Here is a 27,172-nt window from a genome sequence, read left to right on the forward strand (position 1 = left end):
CATGAGAAATGACCTTGGAGAGAAGAGGAGTACGGAATAAAGAGGAGGGTAGAACATAATGGACAGATGCAATAGAGGGCAAAAAAGGAGGAATGAAGGACAGAGTCAGTTTGTGGCTTAAAGGTTAAGTGTGAGTCAAACGTGACACCAAGAAGGCAGTCTCTTGGAGAGGGATAGAACTGCCGTCCAAGATGGAGCAGGGGAGCGATGATGAGTGGGACCATGAGAAAAACGATAGCTTCACACTCAGAGGTGTTAAGAAATAAATTATTTTCCCTAAGCCATGAAGAAACCTTGGTTAATTGACTGATGAATGTGCGTTGGGGTGCTGTTAGAAGCTTCTAACTTAATCTTGTTAGTTGGCATCTGCACTGGTCTCTGTCAGATGACGTCACCCAGCTGTGAGAATACTTGACTTGCTGTCCTTGGGGAACACCTATTAACAGGTGAGTAACTTTTTGCTTTATCAGTAAATTTCTTACAAAATGTTCTTTTTTGTTGTGCTGTTACATTTATGGAGTGCACAAGGTGTGTTATGTTGTCAGCTCAAAAGCCATCTGGATTTGATCTAAATGACCCTTTTTATATTATTGTACTCCTTTTTCAAATTTGAATACTAGTTGAACTCCACTATCTCACTTAGATGACAGTATAGCACACCATGTAAGTACTCAGATAATAGGTATATTTTATATAATGTACAATTTAATATAGAACATGCTGTATTTTAAGCATACAGCTATGAATTTTTTTATTTATATGTGACCTTTTAATTTCTTGTTTGACAGCTGTGTAGAACACAAAGTCCACCATGAACGGACAGCTAGACTTGAGTGGGAAACTGATAATCAAAGCACAGCTTGGCGAGGATATTCGGAGAATTCCTATTCACAATGAGGACATCACCTATGATGAGCTGGTGCTAATGATGCAAAGAGTGTTTAGAGGGAAGCTTCAGAGCAGTGATGAAGTCATAATAAAGTATAAAGATGAAGGTAGGCTTTTTTTATATATGAAAATAATTTGAAGAATGCAGTGGTTAGTACAGAAGTACTGTGAGGCTAGGGCTGCCAAAAGGTCAGGTTTTCAGGATATCCCTAATGTATAAGCATACGAGAGATTTGCTTCCATTGGTATTAGTAGCCATGCAAACATAATGTACATTCATTAAGGATATTCTGAATACCTGACCTGCTGACCCTCAGACTGAAAGGAAGCAGAAAGGTAAAGCAAAGGATTTATAAAGAAAATTAGGGGGAAAAAATAAAATGGAAAACCCCACACACTTAAAAAAAAGAAATACAAATGTATTTCTAGCTTTAAAAATATATTTAACCTGTTTTATCTATTGGGTAAAAATTCAGTCGTTGACCACATAGTTCCATGTTAGTAGGTCTTGTTGGCTGGTCACAGATATTTAATTAAAAAAAAAGGTTTCTCCTTCAGTCTATGTGTTGGGTTTTATTGCTGTATAGTGTAATTCATATAAACTTAATTCAAACTGCTTGGTTTTTGCTTTCATATACCTGGGCAGAATCACGCTTTTAGGTAGAAGTTTTCAAATTAACTCTGTGTAGTCAGCTGTAATACAAATATGCAAATAACGTACATATTGTACTTTAACCCATTAAGATGGTAGAGGTGGTATTTTATTGCCAGTACCCGTGCCCATGCTCTGGGGGAGATAAAACTTCTGGTTAACAATTCTAAAAGTTGCCATGTTGAATTGACTTAAATTCTTTGCCTGTGTATATATACTTCCTGTTAAGTTTCCTTTTTCTAGCTTGGTGACAACTCAAATACAAGCAGCACTTTTATCTGTCATATCCTCAATCTTTCACTGTCCACTTCGACTGTTCCTGATGCCTTCAAACATGCCGTAGTCACACCACTCCTTAAAAAAACCTTCATTGGACCCTACATGTCCTTCCAACTATCGCCCCATCTCCCTCCTCCCTTTCCTGCCGTTGCTTTGACTTTCTTTCATCTCAAGCTATTCTTGATCCACTTCAGTCTGTCTTCCCCCCCCCTCGGGCTCTTCGTCGGCAACAGCACCGGGGGCATCGAGTGCATCGACGTCGACAGCTTCAAGACCTTCGACCTCGGCATCGACTACATCGACTGCATCGAGGCATCGACCCTCTGCATCGTCGGTACCGAGACATCGAAAGGCTGCGTTGGCGTCGGTGGTTCCGGGACCTCCACTAGTGCTGATGTCGTTGGACGGTGGTGCTTCGACTGGAGTGCAGGTGAGGGCTGTCCATTCCCCTGCTGGTGGCGGTGAGCCTTCGGGTGGTTCTCCCCCTACCCTGAAGGCTCCTGCGGTACAGCCCCCCCCCCCCCCCGAGACCGACCTTCTTCGGCCTCGGCCCCGAGGAAGCGACGGTTGGATTCTACATCCTCCTCGTCGGTACCGGGAAGTTCCGGTGACATGCTTCGTTTGAAAAAGTCAAAGAAGCATCGACACCGGTCTCCTTCCCGCATCGGTACCGAGAGCTCTGGGTCGCCGAGGGAGTCGGCACCCAGTAGGCATCGGCACCGAGAGGACCGCTCACCCTCTGTTCAGGAGGTGTCGATGCACTCCACCTTGGACAGCCCGGAACAGCCTCCACACCCGGAACAGACTCTGACTTCGACGCCTGCATCGGCTTCCATGTCTTTCTCCACAGCCGCTCTGCACGAGAGTCTCCGGGCCGTTCTCCCAGAGATCCTGGGAGAGCTGTTGCGCCCTTCCCCTCCGGTACCGGGGGTGCTTGCGCCACCGGTACCGTCAAGTGAGGCGCCGGCTGGCCCATTGCCCGGGGTGAGGTCTCCGGCATCGGTGCCGCTTGCGGTACCGACTGCGGTCACCTCCCAGGAAGGCTCCCCGATGACGTCGGCGGAGGGAGCTTCACCGGTGCGGGCGAGGGAGTCTACCTCTTGACGCTCCCACCGTGGCCGTGTTTCCACGGAGTCGAGTCGGGCACGGCTTCAGACGCAGGTTCATGAACTTGTGTCTGATACCGATGGTGAGGCCTCGTGGGAAGAGGAAGAGGACATCAGATATTTCTTTGACGAGGAGTCTGATGGCCTTCCTTCCGATCCCACTCCCTCCCCTGAAAGGCAGCTTTCTCCTCCTGAGAGTCTGTCTTTTGCGGCCTTTGTCCGGGAGATGTCTATGGCCATCCCCTTCCCGGTGGTTGTGGAGGACGAGCCCAGGGCTGAAATGTTTGAGCTCCTGGACTATCCTTCTCCACCTAAGGAAGCGTCCACAGTACCCATGCATCATGTCCTAAAAAAGACATTGCTGGCGAACTGGACCAAGCCTCTAAGTAATCCCCACATTCCCAAGAAGATCGAGTCCCAGTACCGGATCCATGGGGACCCAGAGCTGATGCGCACTCAGTTGCCTCACGACTCTGGTGTGGTGGATCTGGCCCTAAAGAAGGCTAAGAGTTCTAGGGAAAATGCTTCGGCACCCCCGGGCAAGGACTCTAGAACCTTAGACTCCTTTGGGAGGAAGGCCTACCATTCTTCTATGCTCGTGGCCAAAATCCAGTCTTACCAGCTCTACACGAGCATACACATGCGGAACAATGTGCGGCAGTTGGCGGGCTTGGTGGACAAGCTCCCTCCTGAGCAAGCCAAGCCATTTCAGGAGGTGGTCAGGCAGCTGAAGGCGTGCAGAAAATTCCTGGCCAGAGGGGTATATGATACCTTTGATGTCGCGTCCAGGGCCGCTGCTCAAGGTGTGGTGATGTGCAGACTCTCATGGCTGCGCGCCTCCGACCTGGAGAATAGGATCCAGCAGCGGATTGTGGACTCCCCTTGCCGAGCGGACAATATTTTTGGAGAAAAAGTCGAACAGGTGGTAGAGCAGCTCCACCAGCGGGATACCGCTTTCGACAAGTTCTCCCACCGGCAGCCTTCAGCATCTACCTCCTCAGGTAGACGTTTTTATGGGGGAAGGAAGACTGTTCCCTACTCTTCTGGTAAGCGTAGGTACAATCCTCCTTCTCGACAGCCTGTGGCCCAGGCTAAGCCCCAGCGCACTCGCTCTCGTCAGTAGTGTGCGCCTCAGCAAGGCCCCTCGGCTCCCCAGCAAAAGCAAGGGGCAAGCTTTTGACTGGCTCCAGCAGAGCATAGCCGACATCAACGTGTCAGTGCCGGGCGATCTGCCGGTCGGGGGGAGGTTGAAAATTTTTCACCAAAGGTGGCCTCTCATAACCTCCGACCAGTGGGTTCTCCAAATAGTCCTGCAAGGATACACCCTCAATTTGGCTTCCAAACCTCCAAATTGCCCACCGGGAGCTCAATCCTACAGCTTCCAGCACAAGCAGGTACTTGCAGAGGAACTCTCCGCCCTTCTCAGCGCCAATGCGGTCGAGCCCTTGCCATCCGGGCAAGAAGGGCTGGGATTCTATTCCAGGTACTTCCTTGTGGAAAAGAAAACAGGGGGGATGCGTCCCATCCTAGACCTAAGGGCCCTGAACAAATATCTGGTCAAGGAAAAGTTCAGGATGCTTTCCCTGGGCACCCTTCTTCCCATGATTCAGGAAAACGACTGGCTATGCTCTCTGGACTTGAAGGACGCCTACATGCACATCCCGATACTGCCAGCTCACAGACAGTATCTGCGATTTCAGCTGGGCACACGTCACTTCCAGTACTGTGTGCTACCCTTTGGGCTTGCCTCTGTGCCCAGAGTGTTCACGAAGTGCTTGGCTGTAGTAGCAGCGGCGCTTCGCAGGCTGGGAGTGCACGTGTTCCCCTATCTCGACGATTGGCTGGTGAAGAACACATCCGAGGCAGGAGCTCTACAGTCCATGCAGATGACTATTCGCCTCCTGGAGCTACTGGGGTTTGTGATAAATTATCCAAAGTCCCATCTTCTCCCAGTGCAGAGACTCGAATTCATAGGAGCTCTGCTGGATTCTCGGATGGCTCGTGCCTATCTCCCAGAGGCGAGAGCCAACAACTTGTTGTCCCTCGTCTCGCGGGTGCGAGCGTCCCAGCAGATCACAGCTCGGCAGATGTTGAGATTGCTGGGCCACATGGCCTCCACAGTTCATGTGACTCCCATGGCCCGCCTTCACATGAGATCTGCTCAATGGACCCTAGCTTCCCAGTGGTTTCAGGCTGCTGGGGATCTAGAAGACGTGATCCACCTGTCCACGAGTTTTCTCAAATCCCTGTATTGGTGGACGATTTGGTCCAATTTGACTCTGGGATGCCCTTTCCAAATTCCTCGGCCACAAAAAGTGCTGACTACGGATGCGTCTCTCCTGGGGTGGGGAGCTCATGTCGATGGGCTTCACACCCAGGGAAGCTGGTCCCTCCAGGAACGCGATCTGCAGATCAATCTCCTGGAGTTACGAGCGGTCTGGAACGCTCTGAAGGCTTTCAGGGATCGGCTGTCCCACCAAATTATCCAAATTCAGACAGACAACCAGGTTGCCATGTATTACATCAACAAGCAGGGGGGCACCGGATCTCGCCCCCTGTGTCAGGAAGCCGTTAGCATGTGGCATGGTGCTCCAAGCCACATATCTGGCAGGCGTAAACAACAGTCTGGCCGACAAGTTGAGCAGGATTATGCAACCTCACGAGTGGTCGCTCAACTCCCGATTAGTGCGCCAGATATTCCAGGTGTGGGGCACCCCCTTGGTAGATCTCTTTGCATCTCGAGCCAACCACAAGGACCCTCAGTTCTGTTCCAGACTTCAGGCCCCCGGCAGACTGGCATCGGATGCCTTCCTCCTGGACTGGGGGGAAGGTCTGCTGTATGCTTATCCTCCCATACCTCTGGTGGCGAAGACTTTGTTGAAACTCAAGCAAGACCGAGGCACCATGATTCTGATTGCTCCGTTTTGGCCGCGTCAGATCTGGTTCCCTCTTCTTCTGGAGTTGTCCTCCGAAGAACCGTGGAGATTGGAGTGTTTTCCGACCCTCATCACACAGGACGAAGGGGCGCTTCTGCATCCCAACCTCCGGTCTCTGGCTCTCACGGCCTGGATGTTGAGAGCGTAGACTTTGCCTCTTTGGGTCTGTCGGAGGGTGTCTCTCGCGTCTTGCTTGCTTCCAGGAAAGATTCCACTAAGAGGAGTTACTTCTTTCTATGGAGGAGGTTTGCCGTCTGGTGTGACAGCAAGGCCCTAGATCCTCGCTCTTGTCCTACACAGACCCTGCTTGAATACCTTCTGCACTTGTCTGAGTCTGGTCTCAAGACCAACTCTGTAAGAGTTCACCTTAGCGCAATCAGTGCATACCATTACCGTGTGGAAGGTAAGCCGATCTCAGGACGGCCTTTAGTTGTTCGCTTCATGAGAGGTTTGCTTTTGTCAAAGCCCCCCGTCAAACCTCCTACAGTGTCATGGGATCTCAATGTCGTTCTCACCCAGCTGATGAAACCTCCTTTTGAGCCACTGAACTCCTGCCATCTGAAGTACTTGACCTGGAAGGTCATTTTCTTGGTGGCAGTAACTTCAGCTCGTAGAGTCAGTGAGCTTCAGGCCCTGGTAGCCCAGGCCCCTTACACCAAATTTCATCATAACAGAGTAGTCCTCCGCACTCACCCTAAGTTCTTGCCGAAGGTAGTGTCGGAGTTCCATCTTAACCAGTCAATTGTCTTGCCAACATTCTTTCCCCGTCCTCATTCCTGCCCTGCTGAACGTCAGCTGCACACATTGGACTGCAAAAGAGCATGGCCTTCTATCTGGAGCGGACACAGCCCAACAGACAGTCCGCCCAATTGTTTGTTTCTTTTGATCCCAACAGGAGGGGAGTGGCTGTGGGGAAACGCACCATATCCAATTGGCTAGCAGATTGCATTTCCTTCACTTACGCCCAGGCTGGGCTGGCTCTTGAGGGTCATGTCACGGCTCATAATGTCAGAGCCATGGCTGCGTCAGTGGCCCACTTGAAGTCAGCCACTATTGAAGAGATCTGCAAAGCTGCGACGTGGTCATCTGTCCACACATTCACATCTCATTACTGCCTGCAGCAGGATACCCGACGCGACAGTCGGTTCGGGCAGTCAGTGCTTCAGAATCTGTTCGGGGTTTAGAATCCAACTCCACCCCCCTAGGCCCATGTTTTATTCTGTTCCAGGCTACACTCTCTGTTAGTTGGATAAGTTGTTAGGTCAATCTCAGTTATGTCCTCGCTGTTGCGAAGGCCCAATTGACCATGTTTGTTGTTTTGAGTGAGCCTGGGGGCTAGGGATACCCCATCAGTGAGAACAAGCAGCCTGCTTGTCCTTGGAGAAAGCGAATGCTACATACCTGTAGAAGGTATTCTCCGAGGACAGCAGGCTGATTGTTCTCACAAACCCGCCCGCCTCCCCTTTGGAGTTGTGTCTTCCCTTGTTTTGTCTTGCTACGTATGGGACTGACGAACACGAGCCGGTTCGGGCGGGAAGACGGCCACGCATGCGCGGTGCGCATCAGCGCGCGAGGACTAGCAAAGGCCTTTGCTAGTGAAGTTTCCGATTGGAGGGGCTGCCGTGGACGTCACCCATCAGTGAGAACAATCAGCCTGCTGTTTTCGGAGAATACCTTCTACAGGTATGTAGCATTCGCTTTATTTTTGGTTCCAAAGAGGGTCACATCAGCAGGCGATAGAAATATAACAGAACACAAAATCCATAAATATGCTATTAGCAACAGACTAATAGCAAATTTGACTATTGCTAATATACTAATAGCAATATTTTGTTCTGGAACATGGAGCTATGGACTGCTGAACCTTCTCCTTATTTTTCTGGCAGGTGGTCAGGATTCTCAGACATGAAGGATTTGAGTGGAGGTTACATAACTGGGTCCCATGAACCATTTTGTCTATTTGTGGGATACAAATGCAACAAATAAATAAATATCCTATGAGACCCGCTACCTAATTTACACTATATAATATACAAATACATATCTCTATGTTCATAATTTTTCTCACATTTTCCTCACAATTTTCTTTTCATCATCATATTCTTGTATTTTGCAATTTATTTTTTTAGTATATACATACATTTTTTATTTTCACCTTTATCACCCATTAGGCAAGTCCTTTAAATCTCGCATTTTGCATATTCTGGGCATAATTTTACACTTTAAATATCAGAATCACATTTGGAAACACGTGTTCATGGTTTTCACTTTTCACATTACGTGGACAACGTTTCACCAATATGTGTTTTGCACATTACTACAATTCTGAGCGTTACCCTTTCTGCGTTTTCCTTCGTTTTATACTACTGTTATATTAAGAGTAGATCTATTGTGTAGCTCTTGGTTACTCTGCCGCTAAGTTTTTATTTATATATAATCAAGTCATATAATATTCGTATCCAATATATATAGTCTTTTTGAAACTTAATGCAAATTTAGGCTTCATTTTTCCTTGTCATATGTAACTATTGGATTGCTATCAAGTATCTGAGGTAGTTTTAATATATTATTTTAGATTGTCGAACTAAAAATTAGATATCACTTATATCTCATCTTTTTAAATCCATTCTTTCGTATTTCATGGCGGCACAATCCCCTCTCATTTTTATATAATTAGTGTGTCTTATTTTTTAATCACGTATATTCTTTCACTCGAATAAACAATTGGTAATGTTCATATAACAAAGGTTTTTCTTCATCATTTAGTTAAATTGCGCTTCATAGCACATCTCTCTTTTTCATACACATCACACAATTCGTTTCATCACATTCTCATTCTTCATTATATTTACTATTACCTTTTTATTGGAATAAATAAGTGGTAACGTTCAAGCAACGGCAGGTTCTATTTTTCACTCAAACACATAATCAGAGCGTTTTATTTCTCAATCACGTATATTCTTTCACTTGCACAAATAATTGATAATGTTTACACACAATAGGTTTTATTTATCATTTAGATAAGTAGTGCTTTATTGCACATTTTCTTTTTTGATACACATTATATAATTTGTTTTATCACATTCTTATTTACTGACTACTATCATTATTCTTCTTTGATTGGAATAAATAATTGGCAACGTTCATGCAACGGTAGGCTCTATTTGTCATTTAGATCAGTTGCGTCTTATCGCATATCATTGACTTAGTATAAGTTTAGAAGCACTTCAATTTCCGTTTCGAAATAAATGATAATTAAACATTTTTTCCCTCCAAAAATTTGAAAAACGTAATTTCCTTCATTTAATTTATTTAATAGGCACTGTTGCCACCGCCATTTTTTATAGCATTTTGCATTTGCAAACGTCTTTTACAAGAGGAGTTAAGCATTAAGAATCAAGCATTTTTCTTTGTTTCAGAGCATTTGACTACCACACCAACATTTCAATGATTTAGTTTACATATCTCCGTTGGTTTCGCACAGATAATACTTTTGGTAACATAGGTTTCTAGCGTGTGGATACATACCTATATAACACATAATTTATAGAGGCACTCACTTAGTATAGGTTGCCAAAAAAATTTTTTCTCGAGCGAGTATCGTTTTAACAGATAACCAAGTGATTTATAAAATTAGCAATAACATACTTCATACCTCATAAATTCCGGTCATTCACAATATGAGTAGCATATAAAAACTTTTTCCAAGATGTCATTCCACTTTGCGTTTATTTCACTGACTGTTTCATTTTTGTTCTTGTCCAACTTCATTTTTTCCTTCTTGCAGTATTACAGGCTCGTTCCTGATCATTACCAGAATTTTTTCCAAGGAGAGGAGGTAAGCTCGTTCCGATTCTCTATAGTCCAGACCATGTTCAACACAAATACCGTTCACAAATGTTTTTTTTGCACAAATACATTTCATTGTCTCTTGTTCACAGTATAGAATTGGTAGCATTTATTCTTTAACCATTCAATCTTTTTTATTTCACAGTTTAGTTTGACACCGCACTATCTTAGATGTATTCTTTCACGTTTCATTAACATTATTAGTCTCATTTAGAATCATTGCATACGAAATTACAGACTGATACGATTGATCTCATACAAGCATTCATTTACGCTTTTCACAATATTTCTTTATTGCTTTCTTTTTTCAATACACATATATAGATCTAAGTGAGTCCGGCTTCAATATTCTTCTCAGAGCGTATGCACATCATACTACCTGAGGTGCTTTATAATTAATTGATCAGATTCTCAATTACAGTATGAGCAATGTATAACTTTTGATTGTGTACGATTGAGCCATCATTACGATGCGGTTTTCATCAACACTGGTAATTATGATTTTTTAGAAATAAGCATACTTTTGATTGTGTCCTCAGTTTTAAGTTCATTTATTATTTAATATCCTTAGCTCATGGTTGATATTCTGTTATATGATAATCGAAGATGTATGCACATCCTCACATTCCTTATCCTTTATTATATAATTTTTATTTAATTTTCAATTTTACATATAAATTATACATAAATTCTCTCATGTTCTAGTTTTAATTTAAATAAAATGATAATGTTTCGTAATATAGATTCATGCAGTATCCATTGTGTATGCCATGTGTTTTAAAATCCATATTTGTTAAGAAATTTTATTATATATTTTTATTACATAATTTAAATTCAAATTTACATATTAAGTCATGTTGTAACTCCTAGTACTTGTTTGTCACTTGCTATTTTATTATATACAATATAATTATTCACAATGTTCTATTTTATTTTTTCCATTGTTTATGTTTAGATTGTAAAAAGACCCCTGAGGCAGGCCTTTGGGCCGAAACACGGCCGTGTCGGGTCGTCATCTTTCATTATTTTTTTATATGAATAAATATATTTTTTGGTATCCTCATTCGTTCTCCTCACTTTTTGTTTCATATCTCATAGAATACCAAATAAACACCATAGTGAAGACATCGGAGGTAGCAAAAGAAACATATTAACAATTTTCATACGACTCGACACGGCCATGTTTCAGCTTACAGGGCCAGGAGTCTTATTTTGTCACCATATAACTTATAAGGTTTGATACAATGCAAAGACTGAACTAGGTCTGAAGAGCCACTACAAATTATGTCAAGACAAAACTACAGCTTCTCTGTAAGTTGAAAAAACTTTACGCCCAAACTGTCTAGCATAACTAATAATACTCCTGATGCAGGCCCTGTAAGCCAAAGCATAAACAAATATGGCACCAAACTTAGGAGCATAAATGTAGGAGCTTAAACGTTTTTTGAATATTAAGCTTTCTATTGGTATCTCTTCAGTTACTGTCTTTGTTATTTCTATGTTTATATGATCTTGCAGGGCCAGCTCTCTGCCATACATGTGGCTAGACTTCACACAGCTTTGAAAGAACCATCTCCTGTGTATCTCAAAGGCTGTGAAGAGACCAGAGAGGATAAAGACTTCAACTGTAGTGACCACATGAAGCCACACAAAATGTTGTTAATGGAAAGTCTACTCCAGGGAAGTAAAGTTCCAAAAAAGAGCTCCAACTCCTTGCAGTTTTTGGAATCCTTTGGGAAGCAATTTCATTTCAGAAGCAGGCACCCTACATCTTTGGTAGGTACCATACAAGGTAAACCTGGAGCTGGGAATAGAAGCTAATCCAGTCCCAGCATTCTGAATCTTCACCTTCCTCAAACAGAGTCCATATGTACTTCAGACAAACCAAATATAAGCTAAAGTAGAATGTGCATGGAATTAAATTTTAGGAACATATCTGTAGGGCTCCCTTCTTCTCATCTCTAGTTTCTGGGCATTGAGGTACCCTTTTACTAAGCTGCGTAAGCGTCTACGTGCGCCCAATGCGCACCCAACTGGAGTTACTTCACGGCTACCATGTGGCTCTTGCGGTAATTTCATTTTTCCCACGTGTCCAGTATATTTCCTTAAGCCAGGGGAGGAGCATTATCTTGTATCCTTCACTCTGTATTGTTTCTTTTCTGAGCCAAAAGAAAAATTTGAAATTAGAGGGAAGAGGAAATATGGCAAAAGAGACAATTAGGGGCCCTTTAACCAAGCAGTGCTAGAAAGTGGCCTGTGATACAAACATGCATTTATTTATTTATTTATTTTTATCAGTATTTATAATCCGCACAATCTTTTATAGGAAAATATACCAAGCATTAGCATGGTGCAAAAACACAGGTAAACACTTTTTTGCAGCCTCAACAAAACCCCTAATATGCTGGAAAATAAACACCTAAATTAACAGTTTTACAAACATCTATAAATAAAAACCTAATTAAAATAATATTACGTTGGGATTGCGTGGATTCTGATTTGATTTCTGTTTACAACCTACTTCAGAAGTTTATCTCTGGTTATTATTTAACTGCATAACCTTCGTCTTCACTCCCTGTCTTCAAGGGCCGCCAACAGTACAGGTTTTCAGGATGCTCCTAATGAATATGCATGAGCAAGATTTGCATACAATGGAAGTAGTGGATGTGCAGATGTCTCTCATGCATATTCGTTAGGGATATTCTGAAAGCCTGACCATTTGGCAGCCCTCAAAGGCTGGAAAACCAAGGGCATAAGACCTTGAGTGATTAGTTTTGCAGTGTGCTACGTGTATTTTAATTTTAATTTAGTGTATGTCTATAATCCAATTGTTTTATTGCTCTCTGAATTGATGGTTGTTTATGTATAACTTCTCCACACCACTATGTAGCTTTCTGGGGAGAGGTGGTCTACATATACAAATATAAATAAATCTATTTCAGTGGTTCCCCTTACTCTTTTTGTGACACCACTTGCCCATTGGGTTTTCAAGCTATCTACAGTGGGGGAAATAAGTATTTGATCCCTTGCTGATTTTGTAAGTTTGCCCACTGACAAAGACATGAGCAGCCCATAATTGAAGGGTAGGTTATTGGTAACAGTGAGAGATAGCACATCACAAATTAAATCCGGAAAATCACATTGTGGAAAGTTTATGAATTTATTTGCATTCTGCAGAGGGAAATAAGTATTTGATCCCCCACCAACCAGTAAGAGATCTGGCCCCTACAGACCAGGTAGATGCTCCAAATCAACTCGTTACCTGCATGACAGACAGCTGTCGGCAATGGTCACCTGTATGAAAGACACCTGTCCACAGACTCAGTGAATCAGTCAGACTCTAACCTCTACAAAATGGCCAAGAGCAAGGAGCTGTCTAAGGATGTCAGGGACAAGATCATACACCTGCACAAGGCTGGAATGGGCTACAAAACCATCAGTAAGACGCTGGGCGAGAAGGAGACAACTGTTGGTGCCATAGTAAGAAAATGGAAGAAGTACAAAATGACTGTCAATCGACAAAGATCTGGGGCTCCACGCAAAATCTCACCTCGTGGGGTATCCTTGATCATGAGGAAGGTTAGAAATCAGCCTACAACTACAAGGGGGGAACTTGTCAATGATCTCAAGGCAGCTGGGACCACTGTCACCACGAAAACCATTGGTAACACATTACGACATAACGGATTGCAATCCTGCAGTGCCCGCAAGGTCCCCCTGCTCCGGAAGGCACATGTGACGGCCCGTCTGAAGTTTGCCAGTGAACACCTGGATGATGCCGAGAGTGATTGGGAGAAGGTGCTGTGGTCAGATGAGACAAAAATTGAGCTCTTTGGCATGAACTCAACTCGCCGTGTTTGAAGGAAGAGAAATGCTGCCTATGACCCAAAGAACACCGTCCCCACTGTCAAGCATGGAGGTGGAAATGTTATGTTTTGGGGGTGTTTCTCTGCTAAGGGCACAGGACTACTTCACCGCATCAATGGGAGAATGGATGGGGCCATGTACCGTACAATTCTGAGTGACAACCTCCTTCCCTCCGCCAGGGCCTTAAAAATGGGTCGTGGCTGGGTCTTCCAGCACGACAATGACCCAAAACATACAGCCAAGGCAACAAAGGAGTGGCTCAGGAAGAAGCACATTAGGGTCATGGAGTGGCCTAGCCAGTCACCAGACCTTAATCCCATTGAAAACTTATGGAGGGAGCTGAAGCTGCGAGTTGCCAAGCGACAGCCCAGAACTCTTAATGATTTACAGATGATCTGCAAAGAGGAGTGGACCAAAATTCCTCCTGACATGTGTGCAAACCTCATCATCAACTACAGAAGACGTCTGACCGCTGTGCTTGCCAACAAGGGTTTTGCCACCAAGTATTAGGTCTTGTTTGCCAGAGGGATTAAATACTTATTTCCCTCTGCAGAATGCAAATAAATTCATATACTTTCCACAATGTGATTTTCCGGATTTAATTTGTGATGTGCTATCTCTCACTGTTACCAATAACCTACCCTTCAATTATGGGCTGCTCATGTCTTTGTCAGTGGGCAAACTTACAAAATCAGCAAGGGATCAAATACTTATTTCCCCCACTGTATATACACAAGATAAATTTGCTGTAGGGGGTTGCCATTATACATATATCTCATGCATATTCATTGTGGTTAGTCTGAAAGCCCAGTTATTCATGTCATTAATAAGATAGACTGGAGAATTAGTGAACTGCCACAGGCTTGCATTATCCTGGTTCTCTTCTCTCTTCTGTTGTGCACTTTGTATCATTGTACTTTTTCATAACTTTAATATGCTGCTGATATGTGTCATGATGATTTTTTTTATTGGTGGTGGTTCTGTTAAACAGTGTTACTTGTATTTTCCATGATTCTCTGAATTATATTTATTGAAAACACGAAATAAAACACTGGCAAAAATGTGCTTTCTGCAGAGTTATTTTCCTCTTCCTTGGAAACAGGGGGATGTTATAAAGCAGAAAGTTTGCCAGGCTCCAATACACTTTGGATGTCATAAGAGGAAAAGTATTGTGTGTGTATTTGGGGTGGGGAGAGAGGTGATAGAGAAAAAGGAGGCTGTAGGTCAGTGCCAACTGGAAGCGATATATGGCAATCACAAACAAAACTATTTCCATTAAGCAGATGTCTTATGTCATGACCTGAGCAAGAAAAGAAAAGCATGGAGTCTTGCCCTTCTTTAGCAAAGAATGTTAGTCTACTTGGATGTGTGGAAATAATGGACAGCAAACTATAGGTGAGACCTTTTTGTTGTACTAACTTAATAGATCTCTGAACTGGTTTCTGAGAATCATCCTTTCTTTGCCTTAGCAAAATCATTTTAAAGAATAGATTTTCTAGCAGGTTCATTTCTTCTGCCACAAGCCTGAAACCTGAACAAGTCCTGTTTTGCGGTACTTCTGAACATGCAGTGGGCTTGCAAACATGATTGAAAGTGTTCTTCTGGCTTCTGGAAGCACATCTACCCCCTAATTCTATAAAAGTCGCCAAAATTGTGTGTACAATTTAATTGAAAAACAAGCCAATTAGTGCCAATAATTGGCTTATTAACAAACTATTAGTGCTAATTGGAATCAATTATGATATGTGTGTAAATTTAGGCACATGATCTGTGCCTAAATTTTAAGCGTGTCCCAAAAACGGGGGGGGGGGGGGGGGGGGGGGTCACAGAAATGGAAGGGTCATGCGCAGTTTGGGGTAGATCATGGGTGTGGTTTGGGGTTATGCATGCATTATAGAATAAGGGGGTTTTGCATGTAAATTTAGCCAGGGGCATTTGCACCAAGTTTTCACTGGTGCAAACGGATGCAGCTAAATTTACGTGCGACCCCCAGGACTTAAGCACTATTCTACTAACCACGCCTAACTTTAGGCATGGTTTATAGAATAGCGTTTAAGCATTTTTTTGGTGCTGATTTTTTAAATGCAATTTATAGAATTCAACCCTTAGTGCTTCACTGCCAGAAGTGATGGGTTGCAGGGGAAATGGATTTTGGACTTCTACAGTATTAGTACAGCACGTTGTCAACAGTTCATGAGTTATGGTACAGGGCAACCTGCAAGTACAGCTAATTAGTTCTGTAGCAGGAGGGAGGGTGTCCGGAATCTGTAGCTGGTACAACTGAACAGGTGGAAAGGTTAAATGGTGGCAGCAGGGCTGGGAGGTTCAGAGGTTGGGAATGCCCAGTCTGGTGCCCACAGAAGAAGTGTGGTGACGCGGAGCACACAGGAAAAATAGTGTTGGAGCCATCTGAGTACACTTTACACAATCAAGAGTGGAAAGGCCATTGTGTGTTCCCAGGCTTGCAAGCCAGAGGAAAAAGGACATAAAGAACGTAAATTTATAACAGGTTGCCTAAATGTGAAGGACACATAGAGGCATATTTTCAAAGCACTTTGGGAGGCTAAGTTCCATTGGTTTCTATGGAACTTTGGGAGGCTAAGTGCTTTGAAAATGAGCCTGATGGAGGGGCATAATTGAACGAAAACGCCTATCTCCATGGGCGTTTATCTCCGAGAACGGGTCAGTGAAGGGGCGGACCGAACCGTATTTTCGAAAAAAATAGACGCCCATGTTTTATTCAACAATGTGTGAGCTGGGCGTTTTTGTTTTTCAGCGATAATAGAAAATGAAAGCGCCCAGCTCAAAAACGAATAAATCCAAGACATTTATTCGTGGGAGGGGCCAGGATTCGTAGTGCACTGGCCCCCCTCACATGCCAGGACATCAACCGGGCACCCTAGGGGGCACTTTTACAAAAACAAAAAAAAAGGTCAAAGAGCTCCCAGGTGCATAGCACCCTTCCCTTGTGTGTTGAGCCCCCCAAATCCCCCTCAAAACCCACTGCCCACAAGTCTACACCATTACTATAGCCCTAAGGGGTGAAGGGGGGCACCTACATGTGGGTACAGTGGGTTTGGGGGGGTTGGACGACTAATAAGCATTAAGCAGCACAATTGTAACAGGTAGGGGGGGATGGGCCTGGGTCCACCTGCCTGAAGTTCACTGCACCCCCTAACAACTCCTCCAGTGACCTGCATACTGCTGCCAGGGAGCTGGGTATGACATTTGAGGGTGAAAATAAAAATGTGTGAAACATCATTTTTTTGTGGTGGGAGGGGGTTAGGTACCACTGGGGGAGTCAGGGGAGGTCATCCCCGATTCCCTCCAGTGGTCATCTGGTCATTTAGGGCACTTTTTGGGGCCTTATTCGTGAAAAAACAGGGTCCAGGAAAAGTGTCCTAAATTCTAGCTAAAAACGCATACTTTCTTCCCATTATCGCTGAAATGCGCCCATCTTTGTTCGGCAGATAACCACGCCCCAGTTCCGCCTTCACCACACCTCTGACACGCCCCCATAAACTTTGTCCGCATCCGCGACGGAGTGCAGTTGAAAACGCCCAAAAATCGGCTTTCGATTATACCGCTTTATTCGTTTTTGTGAGATAAACGTCCATCTACTACTACTACTACTACTTAACATTTCTAGAGCGCTACTAGGGTTACGTAGCGCTGTACAATTTAACAAAGAGAGACAGTCCCTGCTCAAAGAGCTTACAATCTAATAGACAAGTGAACGGTCGGTCCGATCGGGGCAGTCAAATTGGGGCAGTCTGGATTCACTGAACGGTAAGGGTTAGGTGCCGAACGCAGCATTGAAGAGGTGGGCTTTAAGCAAAGACTTGAAGATGGGCAGGGAGGGGGCTTGGCGTAAGGGTTCAGGAAGGTTGTTCCAAGCATAGGGTGAGGCGAGGCAGAATGAGCGGAGCCTGGAGTTGGCGGTGGTGGAGAAGGGTACTGAGAGGAGGGATTTATCCTGTGAACGGAGGTTACGGGCGGGAACGTAAGGGGAGATGAGGGTAGAGAGGTAGTGAGGGGCAGCAGACTGAGTGCATTTGTAGGTAAGAAGGAGAAGCTTGAATTGAATGCGGTATCTGATCGGAAGCCAGTGAAGTGACCTGAGGAGAGGGGTGATATGAGTATATCGGTTCTGGCGGAATATGAGACGTGCAGCAGAGTTCTGAACAGACTGAAGGGGGGATAGATGGCTAAGTGGGAGGCCGGTGAGGAGTAAGTTGCAGTAGTCCAGGCGAGAGGTAATGAGAGCGTGGACGAGAGTTCGGGTGGTGTGTTCAGAGAGGAAAGGGCGAATTTTGCTGATGTTAAAGAGGAAGAAGCGACAGGTCTTGGCTATCTGCTGGATATGCGCAGAGAAGGAAAGAGAGGAGTCAAAGATGACTCCGAGGTTGCGGGCAGATGAGACGGGGAGGATGAGGGTGTTATCAACTGAGATAGAAAGTGGAGGAAGAGGAGAAGTGGGTTTTGGTGGAAAGACGATAAGCTCGGTCTTGGACATGTTCAGTTTCAGGTGGCGGTTGGACATCCAGGCAGCAATGTCGGATAAGCAGGCCGATACCTTTGCCTGGGTCTCCGCGGTGATGTCTGGTGTGGAGAGATACAGTTGGGTGTCATCAGCATAGAGATGATACTGGAAACCATGAGATGAGATCAGGGAGCCCAGGGAAGAGGTGTAGATTGAGAAGAGAAGGGGTCCAAGGACCGATCCCTGGGGAACACCAACAGATAAGGGGATGGGGGTGGAGGAAGATCCATGAGAGTGAACTTTGAAGGTGCGGTGGGAGAGATAATAGGAGAACCAGGAGAGGACAGAGCCCTGGAACCCAAATGAGGACAGTGTGGCAAGAAGTAAGTCATGATTGACAGTGTCAAAAGCAGCGGATAGATCCAGGAGGATGAGGATGGAGTAGTGGCCTCTGGATTTGGCAAGGAACAGGTCATTACAGACTTTAGAAAGTGCTGTTTCTGTCGAGTGAAGAGGGCGAAAACCGGATTGAAGCGGATCAAGGATGGCATGAGAGGAGAGAAAATCAAGGCAGCGGCTGTGGACTGCGCGCTCAAGTGTCTTGGAGAGGAAGGGTAGGAGGGAGATGGGGCGGTAGTTGGAGGGACAGGTAGGGTCTAGTGATGGTTTTTTGAGGAGTGGCGTGACTACAGCATGCTTGAAGGTGTCGGGGACAGTTGCAGTGGAGAGAGAGAGGTTGAGGATATGACAGATGGAGGGGGTGATAGTAGGAGAGATGGTGTTAAGTAAGTTGGTGGGGATGGGATCAGAGGAACAAGTGGTGCATTTTGAGGAGGAAAGAAGGCGGGCGGTTTCCTCCTCGGAGATATCAGGAAAGGAGGAGAAAGAGGTCTGGGTTGGTTGGTTGAGGGAGAGGGTTGAAGGGTGAAGAGGAGGAGGTGGCTTGGTAGTGAACTCAAGGTTGATCTTTTGCACCTTGTCGCGGAAGTAGTCAGCCAGTGATTGAGGAGAGAGTGACGGGGGGGTGGGAGCGGAGGGCACTTTGAGGAGGGAGTTAAGGGTGGCGAAGAGACGACGAGGGTTAGAGCTGAGAGAATTAGTCAATTGGGTGTAATAGTCCTGTTTGGCAAGGAATAGTGAGGACTGGAAGGAGGATAGCATGAATTTGTAGTGAAGGAAATCTGAATGGGTGCGAGATTTCCTCCAGAGGCGTTCAGCAGATCGGGCGCAGGAGCGAAGGTAACGGATGCAAGGGGTCAGCCAGGGCTGGGGATTAGTACGCCTTGTGGGACGGGAGGTGGATGGTGCAAGGGTGTCCAGAGCAGAGGAGAGAGTGGCATTGTAAGCGGAGACAGCCTCGTCAACAGACTCGGAGGACATGATGGAGGGGAGGAGATTAGAAATACTAGATGATAAGGTGGGAGGGTCAATAATCTGGAGATTCCTGGAAGTAGTGGTTAATGTTGGGCGGGGCTGAGGGGGAGGGTGAAGAAGTGTGAAGGTGATCAGGTGATGATCAGAGACAGGAAGAGCTGAGGTGTGGAAATTGGAGGGTGAGCCGGAAGAGGAGAGGACGAGGTCAAGGCAATGGCCATCACGGTGAGTAGGGGTGGTGGAACAAAGCTGGAGGTTGAAGGATGATGTTAGAGTGAGGAACTGAGAAGCGTGAGAGTTGGACAGGTCATCAACGTGTATGTTGAAGTCTCCGAGAATGAGGGATGGAGATGAGGGTTCAAGAAAAACAGAAAGCCAGGCATCGAAGTCGGTGAGGAAGGAAGGGAGGGATTTATCAGGGGGGCGGTAAATGACTGCCACTCTGAGTGGCAACGGGTAGAATAGACGGATGGAGTGGACTTCAAAGGATGAGAAGCAGTGAGACTGTGGTAGGAGGAGGGGTTGGAAGCTACAGGAGGGCGAGAGTAGTAACCCGACGCCTCCTCCACGGCCAACTAGGCGGGGAGTATGGGAGAAGAGAGAGCCTCCATGGCATAGAGCCGCAACTGAGGCAGAGTCGTCAGGGGAGAGCCAGGTTTCAGTTAGGGCAAGCAGGTGAAGGGAATGAGAGATGAAGAGATCGTGGGTGAAGGGAAGTTTGTTGCAGACCGAGTGGGCATTCCACAGTGCACATGAGAAGGGGAGGGAAGAGGGGGGGAGGAGGGGAATAGATATGAGATTGGAGACATCCCGGAAACGTTTGCATGGATAGGACGAAGACAGGTGTGGGGGACCTGGATTGGGATTGATGTCTCCTGCGGATAGCAGGAGGAGGAGCAAGAGAGTGCGGAGGAGGGTGGGGGAGGTAGGGCGACGAAGGCGACGAAGACGGGATGCGCTTAGGAGGAATGGGGATGGGTTAATGGCAGGAAGGAAGTGTTGAAGGTTGAGAGCTAGGAAGGAGGAGGGGGACAGGAGAGATGGTGAGGTGGTGAGGGACGGGGGTGAGTAGGGTATTGCAGTAGTGAGCAAGATGGGAGAGGACATGGGTGGGCAGTGAGTTCCAGTGGTAGACAGCGGTAGGGGGAGGGGAAAAAGATTAGGAAGGGACAGGGCAAGGAAGAGAATGTGTAAAGGGGCCATAAGTAGTAACAGGTGTTATGGGTATATATGTAGTGACTGAGGTGTTAAGCGATAGATAGAACGGCAGAGCTGGATTAGAGGCTTAAAACTGGAATGGTAGGCAGCAGGCACTGCCCAGTAAGAACAAGTCACACCCACTATGTTTGAAAAATGTGGGAGGAAAGGAGGTGAAGAGCCTGAACACAGAGACAGAGCAGTTATCTGCAGGCAGATTAGGTTGCTTGGGAGGGTATATAAGAACTATCACCCTAGGGGTGGGTGGGAGGGATCTAAGTCTAAAATGTACAGACAGAGCTGCAGCACAGCCAGTTAATCTGTAAAAAAGATGGATTTCTCAAGAAAAACTGGTATAGAAGGCTGCCCCTCTAACAGAGAATCAGGTCACACCCACTAAGTTTGAATTTGTGGGGGAGATTCAGAGACAGAGCTGCTAAGTCTAAAATGTACAGACAGAGCTGCAGCACAGCCAGTTAATCTGTAAAAAAGATGGATTTCTCAAGAAAAACTGGTATAGAAGGCTGCCCCTCTAACAGAGAATCAGGTCACACCCACTAAGTTTGAATTTGTGGGGGAGATTCAGAGACAGAGCTGCTAAGTCTAAAATGTACAGACAGAGCTGCAGCACAGCCAGTTAATCTGTAAAAAAGATGGATTTCTCAAGAAAAACTGGTATAGAAGGCTGCCCCTCTAACAGAGAATCAGGTCACACCCACTAAGTTTGAATTTGTGGGGGAGATTCAGAGACAGAGCTGCTAAGTCTAAAATGTACAGACAGAGCTGCAGCACAGCCAGTTAATCTGTAAAAAAGATGGATTTCTCAAGAAAAACTGGTATAGAAGGCTGCCCCTCTAACAGAGAATCAGGTCACACCCACTAAGTTTGAATTTGTGGGGGAGATTCAGAGACAGAGCTGCTAAGTCTAAAATGTACAGACAGAGCTGCAGCACAGCCAGTTAATCTGTAAAAAAGATGGATTTCTCAAGAAAAACTGGTATAGAAGGCTGCCCCTTTAGGTCGGAACTTGGGCGTTTTTCTCGTTCGATTATAAGCTGGATAGGCACCTATTTTGAAACTATTTTTATAAAGACATATAAGTGCCTATCCAGCTAATTTTTGAAAGAGAAGGCTGGCCATCTTCCAACACAAATCGGGAGATGGCCGTCCATCTTCTGAAGCCGGTGAAATCGGTATAATCGAAAGCCGATTTTCGCTGGCTTCAACTGCTTTCCGTCGCAGGGCCGGCCAAACTTCAAGGCGGCGTTTCGACAGATATGAAGGCGGGACAGGGGCGTGCTTACGAGATGGCCGGCTTCGGCCGATAATGGAAAAAAGAAGGCTCTGAGGAGCATTTTGCCGGCTTCACTTGGTCCATTTATTTTTAGGACCAAGTCTCTAAAAAGTGCCCCAACTGAGCAGATGACCACTGGAGGGAATAGGGGATGACCTCCCCTTACTTCCCCAGTGGTCACCAACCCCCTCCCACCCCTCCAAAAAAATTAAAAAATCTTTTTTTTTACCAGCCTCTATGCCAGCCTGAAATGTCATACCGAGCTCCATGACAGCAGTATGCAGGTCCCTGGAGCAGTTTTTAGTGAGTGCAGTGCACTTCAGGCAGGTGGACCCAGGTCCATCCCCCCCCTACCTGTTACACTTGTGGTGGTAAGTGTTGAGCCCTCCAACCCCCCCTCCAAAACCCACTGTACCCACATGTAGGTGCTCCCCTTCACCCCTAAGGGCTATGGTAGTGGTGTACAGTTGTGGGGAGTGGGTTTTGAGGGGCTCAGCACACAAGGTAAGGGAGGTATTCACCTGGGAGCAATTTTTGAAGTCCACTGCAGTGTCCCCTAGGGTGCCCGGTTGGCGTCCTGGCATGTCAAGGGGGACCAGTACACTACAAATGCTGGCCCCTCCCACAACCAAATGCCTTGGATTTGGCCGGGTTTGAGATGGCTGGCCTCAGTTTCCATTATCGGTGAAAACCGATCCTGGCCATCTCTGACATTTGGCCGGCCCGAACCGTATTATCGAAACGAAAGATGGCCGGCCATCTTTTTCGATAATACGGTTCGGGACCGCTGTTTGCGGCGCCAGCCATATAGATGGCCGGTGCTGTTCGATTATGCCCCTCTATGTGTCGACAAAATTTTAGCATACTGTGGGGCTAATTTTCAAGCACTTAGATTTACAAAGTTCATTAGGTTACAAACGGGCTCATTTTCAATAGAGATAGACGTCCAAAAAGTGACATAAGTCAGCATTTGGACGTTTATCTCACAGAAACGTCCAAATCAGTATTATCGAAACCTCTTTTTGGACGTCTTTCTCTGATGTCCATCAGAAGGATGTCCAAATCTCAATGGGGCGTGACAGGGGTGTGGTTGAGGTGGGACTTGGATGTTCCTAAGACTCGGACGTCTTTCAGCCATAATGGAACAAAGCAAAAACGTCCAGGACTAAAACTTTGAGCTAGACCTGTTTTTATTACGAATAAGGCACAAAAAGGTGCCCCAAATGACCAGATGACCGCAGGAGGGAATCAGGAATGACCTCCCCTTACTCCACCAGTGGTCACTAACCCCCTCCTACCCCCCAAAAATGTGATGAAAAACATTACTTGCCAGCCTCTGTGCCACCCTCAGATGTTATACTCAAGTCCATCAGAATAGCATGCAGGGCCCTGGAGTAGTCTAGTAGTGGGTGCAGTGCACTGCAGACAGGTGGACCCAGCCCCCTACCTCTCCCTATTTGTTACAATTGTGGAGGAAACTGCGAGCCCTCTAAAACTCACTAGAAACCCACTGTACCCGCATATAGGTGCCCCCTTCACCCGTAAGGGCTATGGTAGTGGTGTACAGTTGGGGGTAGTGGGTTTTGGGGGGCTCAGCAGACAAAGTAAGGGAGCAATGGTCAGATGTGTACCTGGGAGCATTTTATTAAGTCCACTGCAGTGCCCCCTAGGGTGCCCTATTGCTGTCCTGGGATGTCAGGGGGACCAGTCTGCTAAAAATGCTGGCTCCTCCTACATCCCAATGGCTTGATTTTGGACGTTTTACACTTGGACGTTTTTTTTCCCAAAAATGGTCAAAAAACAAAGAAGTCCAAATCACAAAACGTCCAAGTCACAGGACGTCCATATTTTTGAACGCAAAAGATAAGGCGTCCATCTTTTTCGCAAATAACCTTCTTTCCTGTTCGGAATTTGGACATCTTTGTAAAACGTCCAAATTCTGATTTAGATGTTTCTTTCAAAAATGCCCCTCTATGGAACTTTGTATGTCCAAGTGCTTTGAAAATTTGCCTCTGTATATCCTGCAGAAATAGCGATTAGGTTGATCTACCATCATCTACACCTGCGCAGGTGGAGGTGTAAATATTAGTGCATATAGTACACATAAATGTGCATATTTTATAAAATATATGCATAAATCACAGCTCAGTCCCTGCTCCTCCCCTGAACATGCCTGCTCTAAAATCACACGCAAATATGTGCCTAATTGGACCATGTGTACTTCTACATGTGAGGTAGTTTCTAGGCCTTTTACATATGTAGACTAGTGTGTACACATGAAAATTCATTATACAATGACCTCCAAAATATATACAAATTACTCAAATTTAAGCATCCGAAGATGAGGGAAGCAATTTGGTATTACAAAAATATAGAACCTTTTTGCTAGAGTGTTTTAACAAAACTAAGGAAAGAAGGGACAATACATTAAGGGAAAGAAGGAATATTTAGCATTTTGTCATCTAAAAATGTTGGGTCAATACTGCTTATTGTTTTACATTACTACTGGATGGATACAGTGCTGGACATTGATACTAAGTTGGTGTCTTTAAGAGCAATGGGAGATAAAAGGACTTGCCTAAGGCATGTTAGTGCCGAGAGGCAGGATTTGATCCCATGTTTCCCTGGTGTAAAGTTAATGATTCTGACCACTAGGATGCTTTGTCACACCCCATTCCCTCTGCTCCTGTGTACTTGTCTATTTGTCAAGCAGGTCCTACAGTTTTTCTGAAGGAGGTACAGGTATTTTACAAAAGAGGTACATAATAATTATTCAAAATAAATTTATTGAAGCATATTTCCCCGTTCAAGTTCATTGATCCCAGCCTGTAGGACCTTTGAACAGTGTATGATGTGTTCATCAGACCAATGCTGTGAGTCAATAACAAACCTTTCCTTTACACGGTATTTGAAGAGATATAGTCCATTTGCACTCAGTCAATGAATGACACTTTTCTTTTATATGAGGTACTGGTTAAATTTGTATGAAGAACAGAGACTTAAATTGCATCCACCTCGGGCATCCTTCATGTAATTCATGCTCCAAGGTTCATATGTGTGTTAAGCTGGACTAGGACACCTACATAGAGGTACTTGTTCTGTGTCATGGTAATGTAAGTGCTAACATCTCAAGTTCTCCCTATGAAGGACGAAGATGAGGATCCATGTCTTATCTGCCATGATGACCTCCAGACTAGCAGTATAAGGGAACTTCACTGCAGGCACAGATTTCACAAAGAGGTACTGGCAAATGACAAGACTCTGAATGTGATACTCATGAGACAGGATAGACCAAGGAGGTTTAATGGACAGAAGATAGCGGGAGCATGCTTGGCCCATTATATGACCTGAAGCCAGTAGGTTAAGCTTGCCGCCATATTGAATCATCCAAAACAATAGCAAATGATTATTAAAAATAAGGACTGCCTATACGTGGCTTGGTGTGGACCAATAGTTTGCTTTGGTTTGAGTGTATCAAGGTGGCAGCTATGGCTTCACCCTTGTCACTGTCAATTAAACCTCCTTGGGACAGACCAGGGGTGGGTAACCTGCATCTCGTGAGACCATGGGAAGTATACACAGAAAACATCATTAACTAGGGTTTTGGCCATTTTAGATACTGTATTTTGCAAATTTATTTATTTTGTTTATAGCAGCATTTATACCCCACATTCTCCAAGCATGTTTGGTTCGATGTGGCCTACAATGTTAGTGGAGGTAGTGAATTACATTTTGATAGGAAAGTGGAAGTAGTGAATTACATTTTAATAGGAAAGGTGGAGGATTGGAACATAGAGAGGAGAATGGACGTGGTAAGAAGAGAGGTTATGGGGGGGGGGGGGGGTCTGCAACGTGTTGTATGGTGTGAATGGTTTAGTTTTTGTTGTCTTTGGGGAAGAACTTTTTAAACAGGTAGGTCTTGAGGTGTTTTCAGAGTAGCCGTTGGTTTTTAGTTAACATTTTGCTTATGTCTTTATCACAGAAGGTCTACGGAGCTCTGTGCATTTCCAGTTCTGATATTATGCAATGTGGCGGCCCACTAGAGATAGATTCATGTGGCTCTCTCTGTAAAAAGGTTGCCTACTCCTGGGATAGACAGAGGGCAATTCTATAAAGGTCAGCCAAATGTGGGCACTAAAATGCAGGGCACTGAGCACAAGACTCATCATGCATTACATGGAGGCTCATTTTCAAAGCACTTAGCCTCCCAAAGTTCCATAGAAACCTATGGAACTTAGCCTCCCAAAGTGCTTTGAAAATATGCCTCTTTGTGTCCTAATTTGGGCAAATAGCAATCAAACACAGCAAAGGTGACAATGAAATCACGAATAAACACAGATAGTATTGGTCCTGATAGAACATTAATCCAAACAAGGCACAATGACATGGGCCTGTGTTTCGCCACCTGGCCTGCCTCAGGAGTCTAATCTCATAAACTGGTTTCTTTCGAGACAACACGCCTAGAGTTCAACAAGCGGAACACGAGTGAGAGTTGTGCTTTCAGTTATATTTGCTGATTAATAACACTTTAGGTGAATAGCAATTAGAGTACAGTACCTTTTATGAGATTGGACTTCTGAGACAGAAACACAGGCCCATGTTGAGTCATGCCAGTAGTGACTATCTGTGTTTAGTTGTGATTTCATTGTTATCTTTGCTGTGTTTGATTGCTATCTGTGATATCTGCGAGGATTGTTTCTTCTGTTCTATGTTCTAATTTGGGCATTAGCATCCAGCGCTATTCTATAAAGGCTGCTCTGAGTTCTTTCATCTTATTTGTCTCTCTGATTACTCCACATGTCCTTGGTTATTCTCTCCAATCCATTCACAAACAATGCTTGGTCCTTCTCCGTTCTGCCTGTGTCCACTTGGAATCCACTTGACAATCAGCTTTTTTCTTTGTTGTTCCTTTATGGTGGATTGCCCTTCCAGTCTCCTTAAGGAAAGAATTATTCTTTAAAATGTAAGGTTCTGCTAAAGACTCACCTATTTACACTAGCTTTTGATCAGCAGTCTTTGGTTTGGTCTCTGTAGGTCTGATTGCCTGAAAAAAATTCAAGGTCACTTGAATGCTATCTCTGGATTAATTTTTTCTATTATTTATATGCTAAAATTTTGTTTTTATTCGACCTGTCTGCCAGGAAGGGCAGTGTAGTAAGCTTTTAATAAACATAAACATAGTAGTATAGTAGATGATGGCAGAAAAAGACCTGCACGGGTCATCCAGTCTGCCCAACAAGATAAACT

At 45.0% G+C, this 27,172-nt stretch overlaps 1 protein-coding gene across 2 annotated transcripts in view; it reads left to right on the forward strand.

Annotated features, from left to right (window-relative positions):
• LOC115470686 (E3 ubiquitin-protein ligase MPSR1-like) overlaps positions 1-27,172 on the forward strand; it is a 57,201-nt gene that overhangs the window by 13,128 nt on the left and 16,901 nt on the right. The window contains exons 2-5 of one of the 2 annotated variants that reach the window (XM_030204078.1): positions 789-995; positions 9,649-9,699; positions 11,229-11,486; positions 25,073-25,165. In XM_030204078.1, coding sequence (XP_030059938.1) covers positions 990-995; positions 9,649-9,699; positions 11,229-11,486; positions 25,073-25,165 — 408 coding nt within the window. In that variant the 5' untranslated portion in view covers positions 789-989. The remainder of the gene's footprint in view (positions 1-788; positions 996-9,648; positions 9,700-11,228; positions 11,487-25,072; positions 25,166-27,172) is intronic. The other variant, XM_030204079.1, reaches the window with a different exon arrangement.

This window comes from Microcaecilia unicolor, chromosome 5 (genome assembly GCF_901765095.1).
Source record: "Microcaecilia unicolor chromosome 5, aMicUni1.1, whole genome shotgun sequence".
Classification (NCBI taxonomy): domain Eukaryota; kingdom Metazoa; phylum Chordata; class Amphibia; order Gymnophiona; family Siphonopidae; genus Microcaecilia; species Microcaecilia unicolor.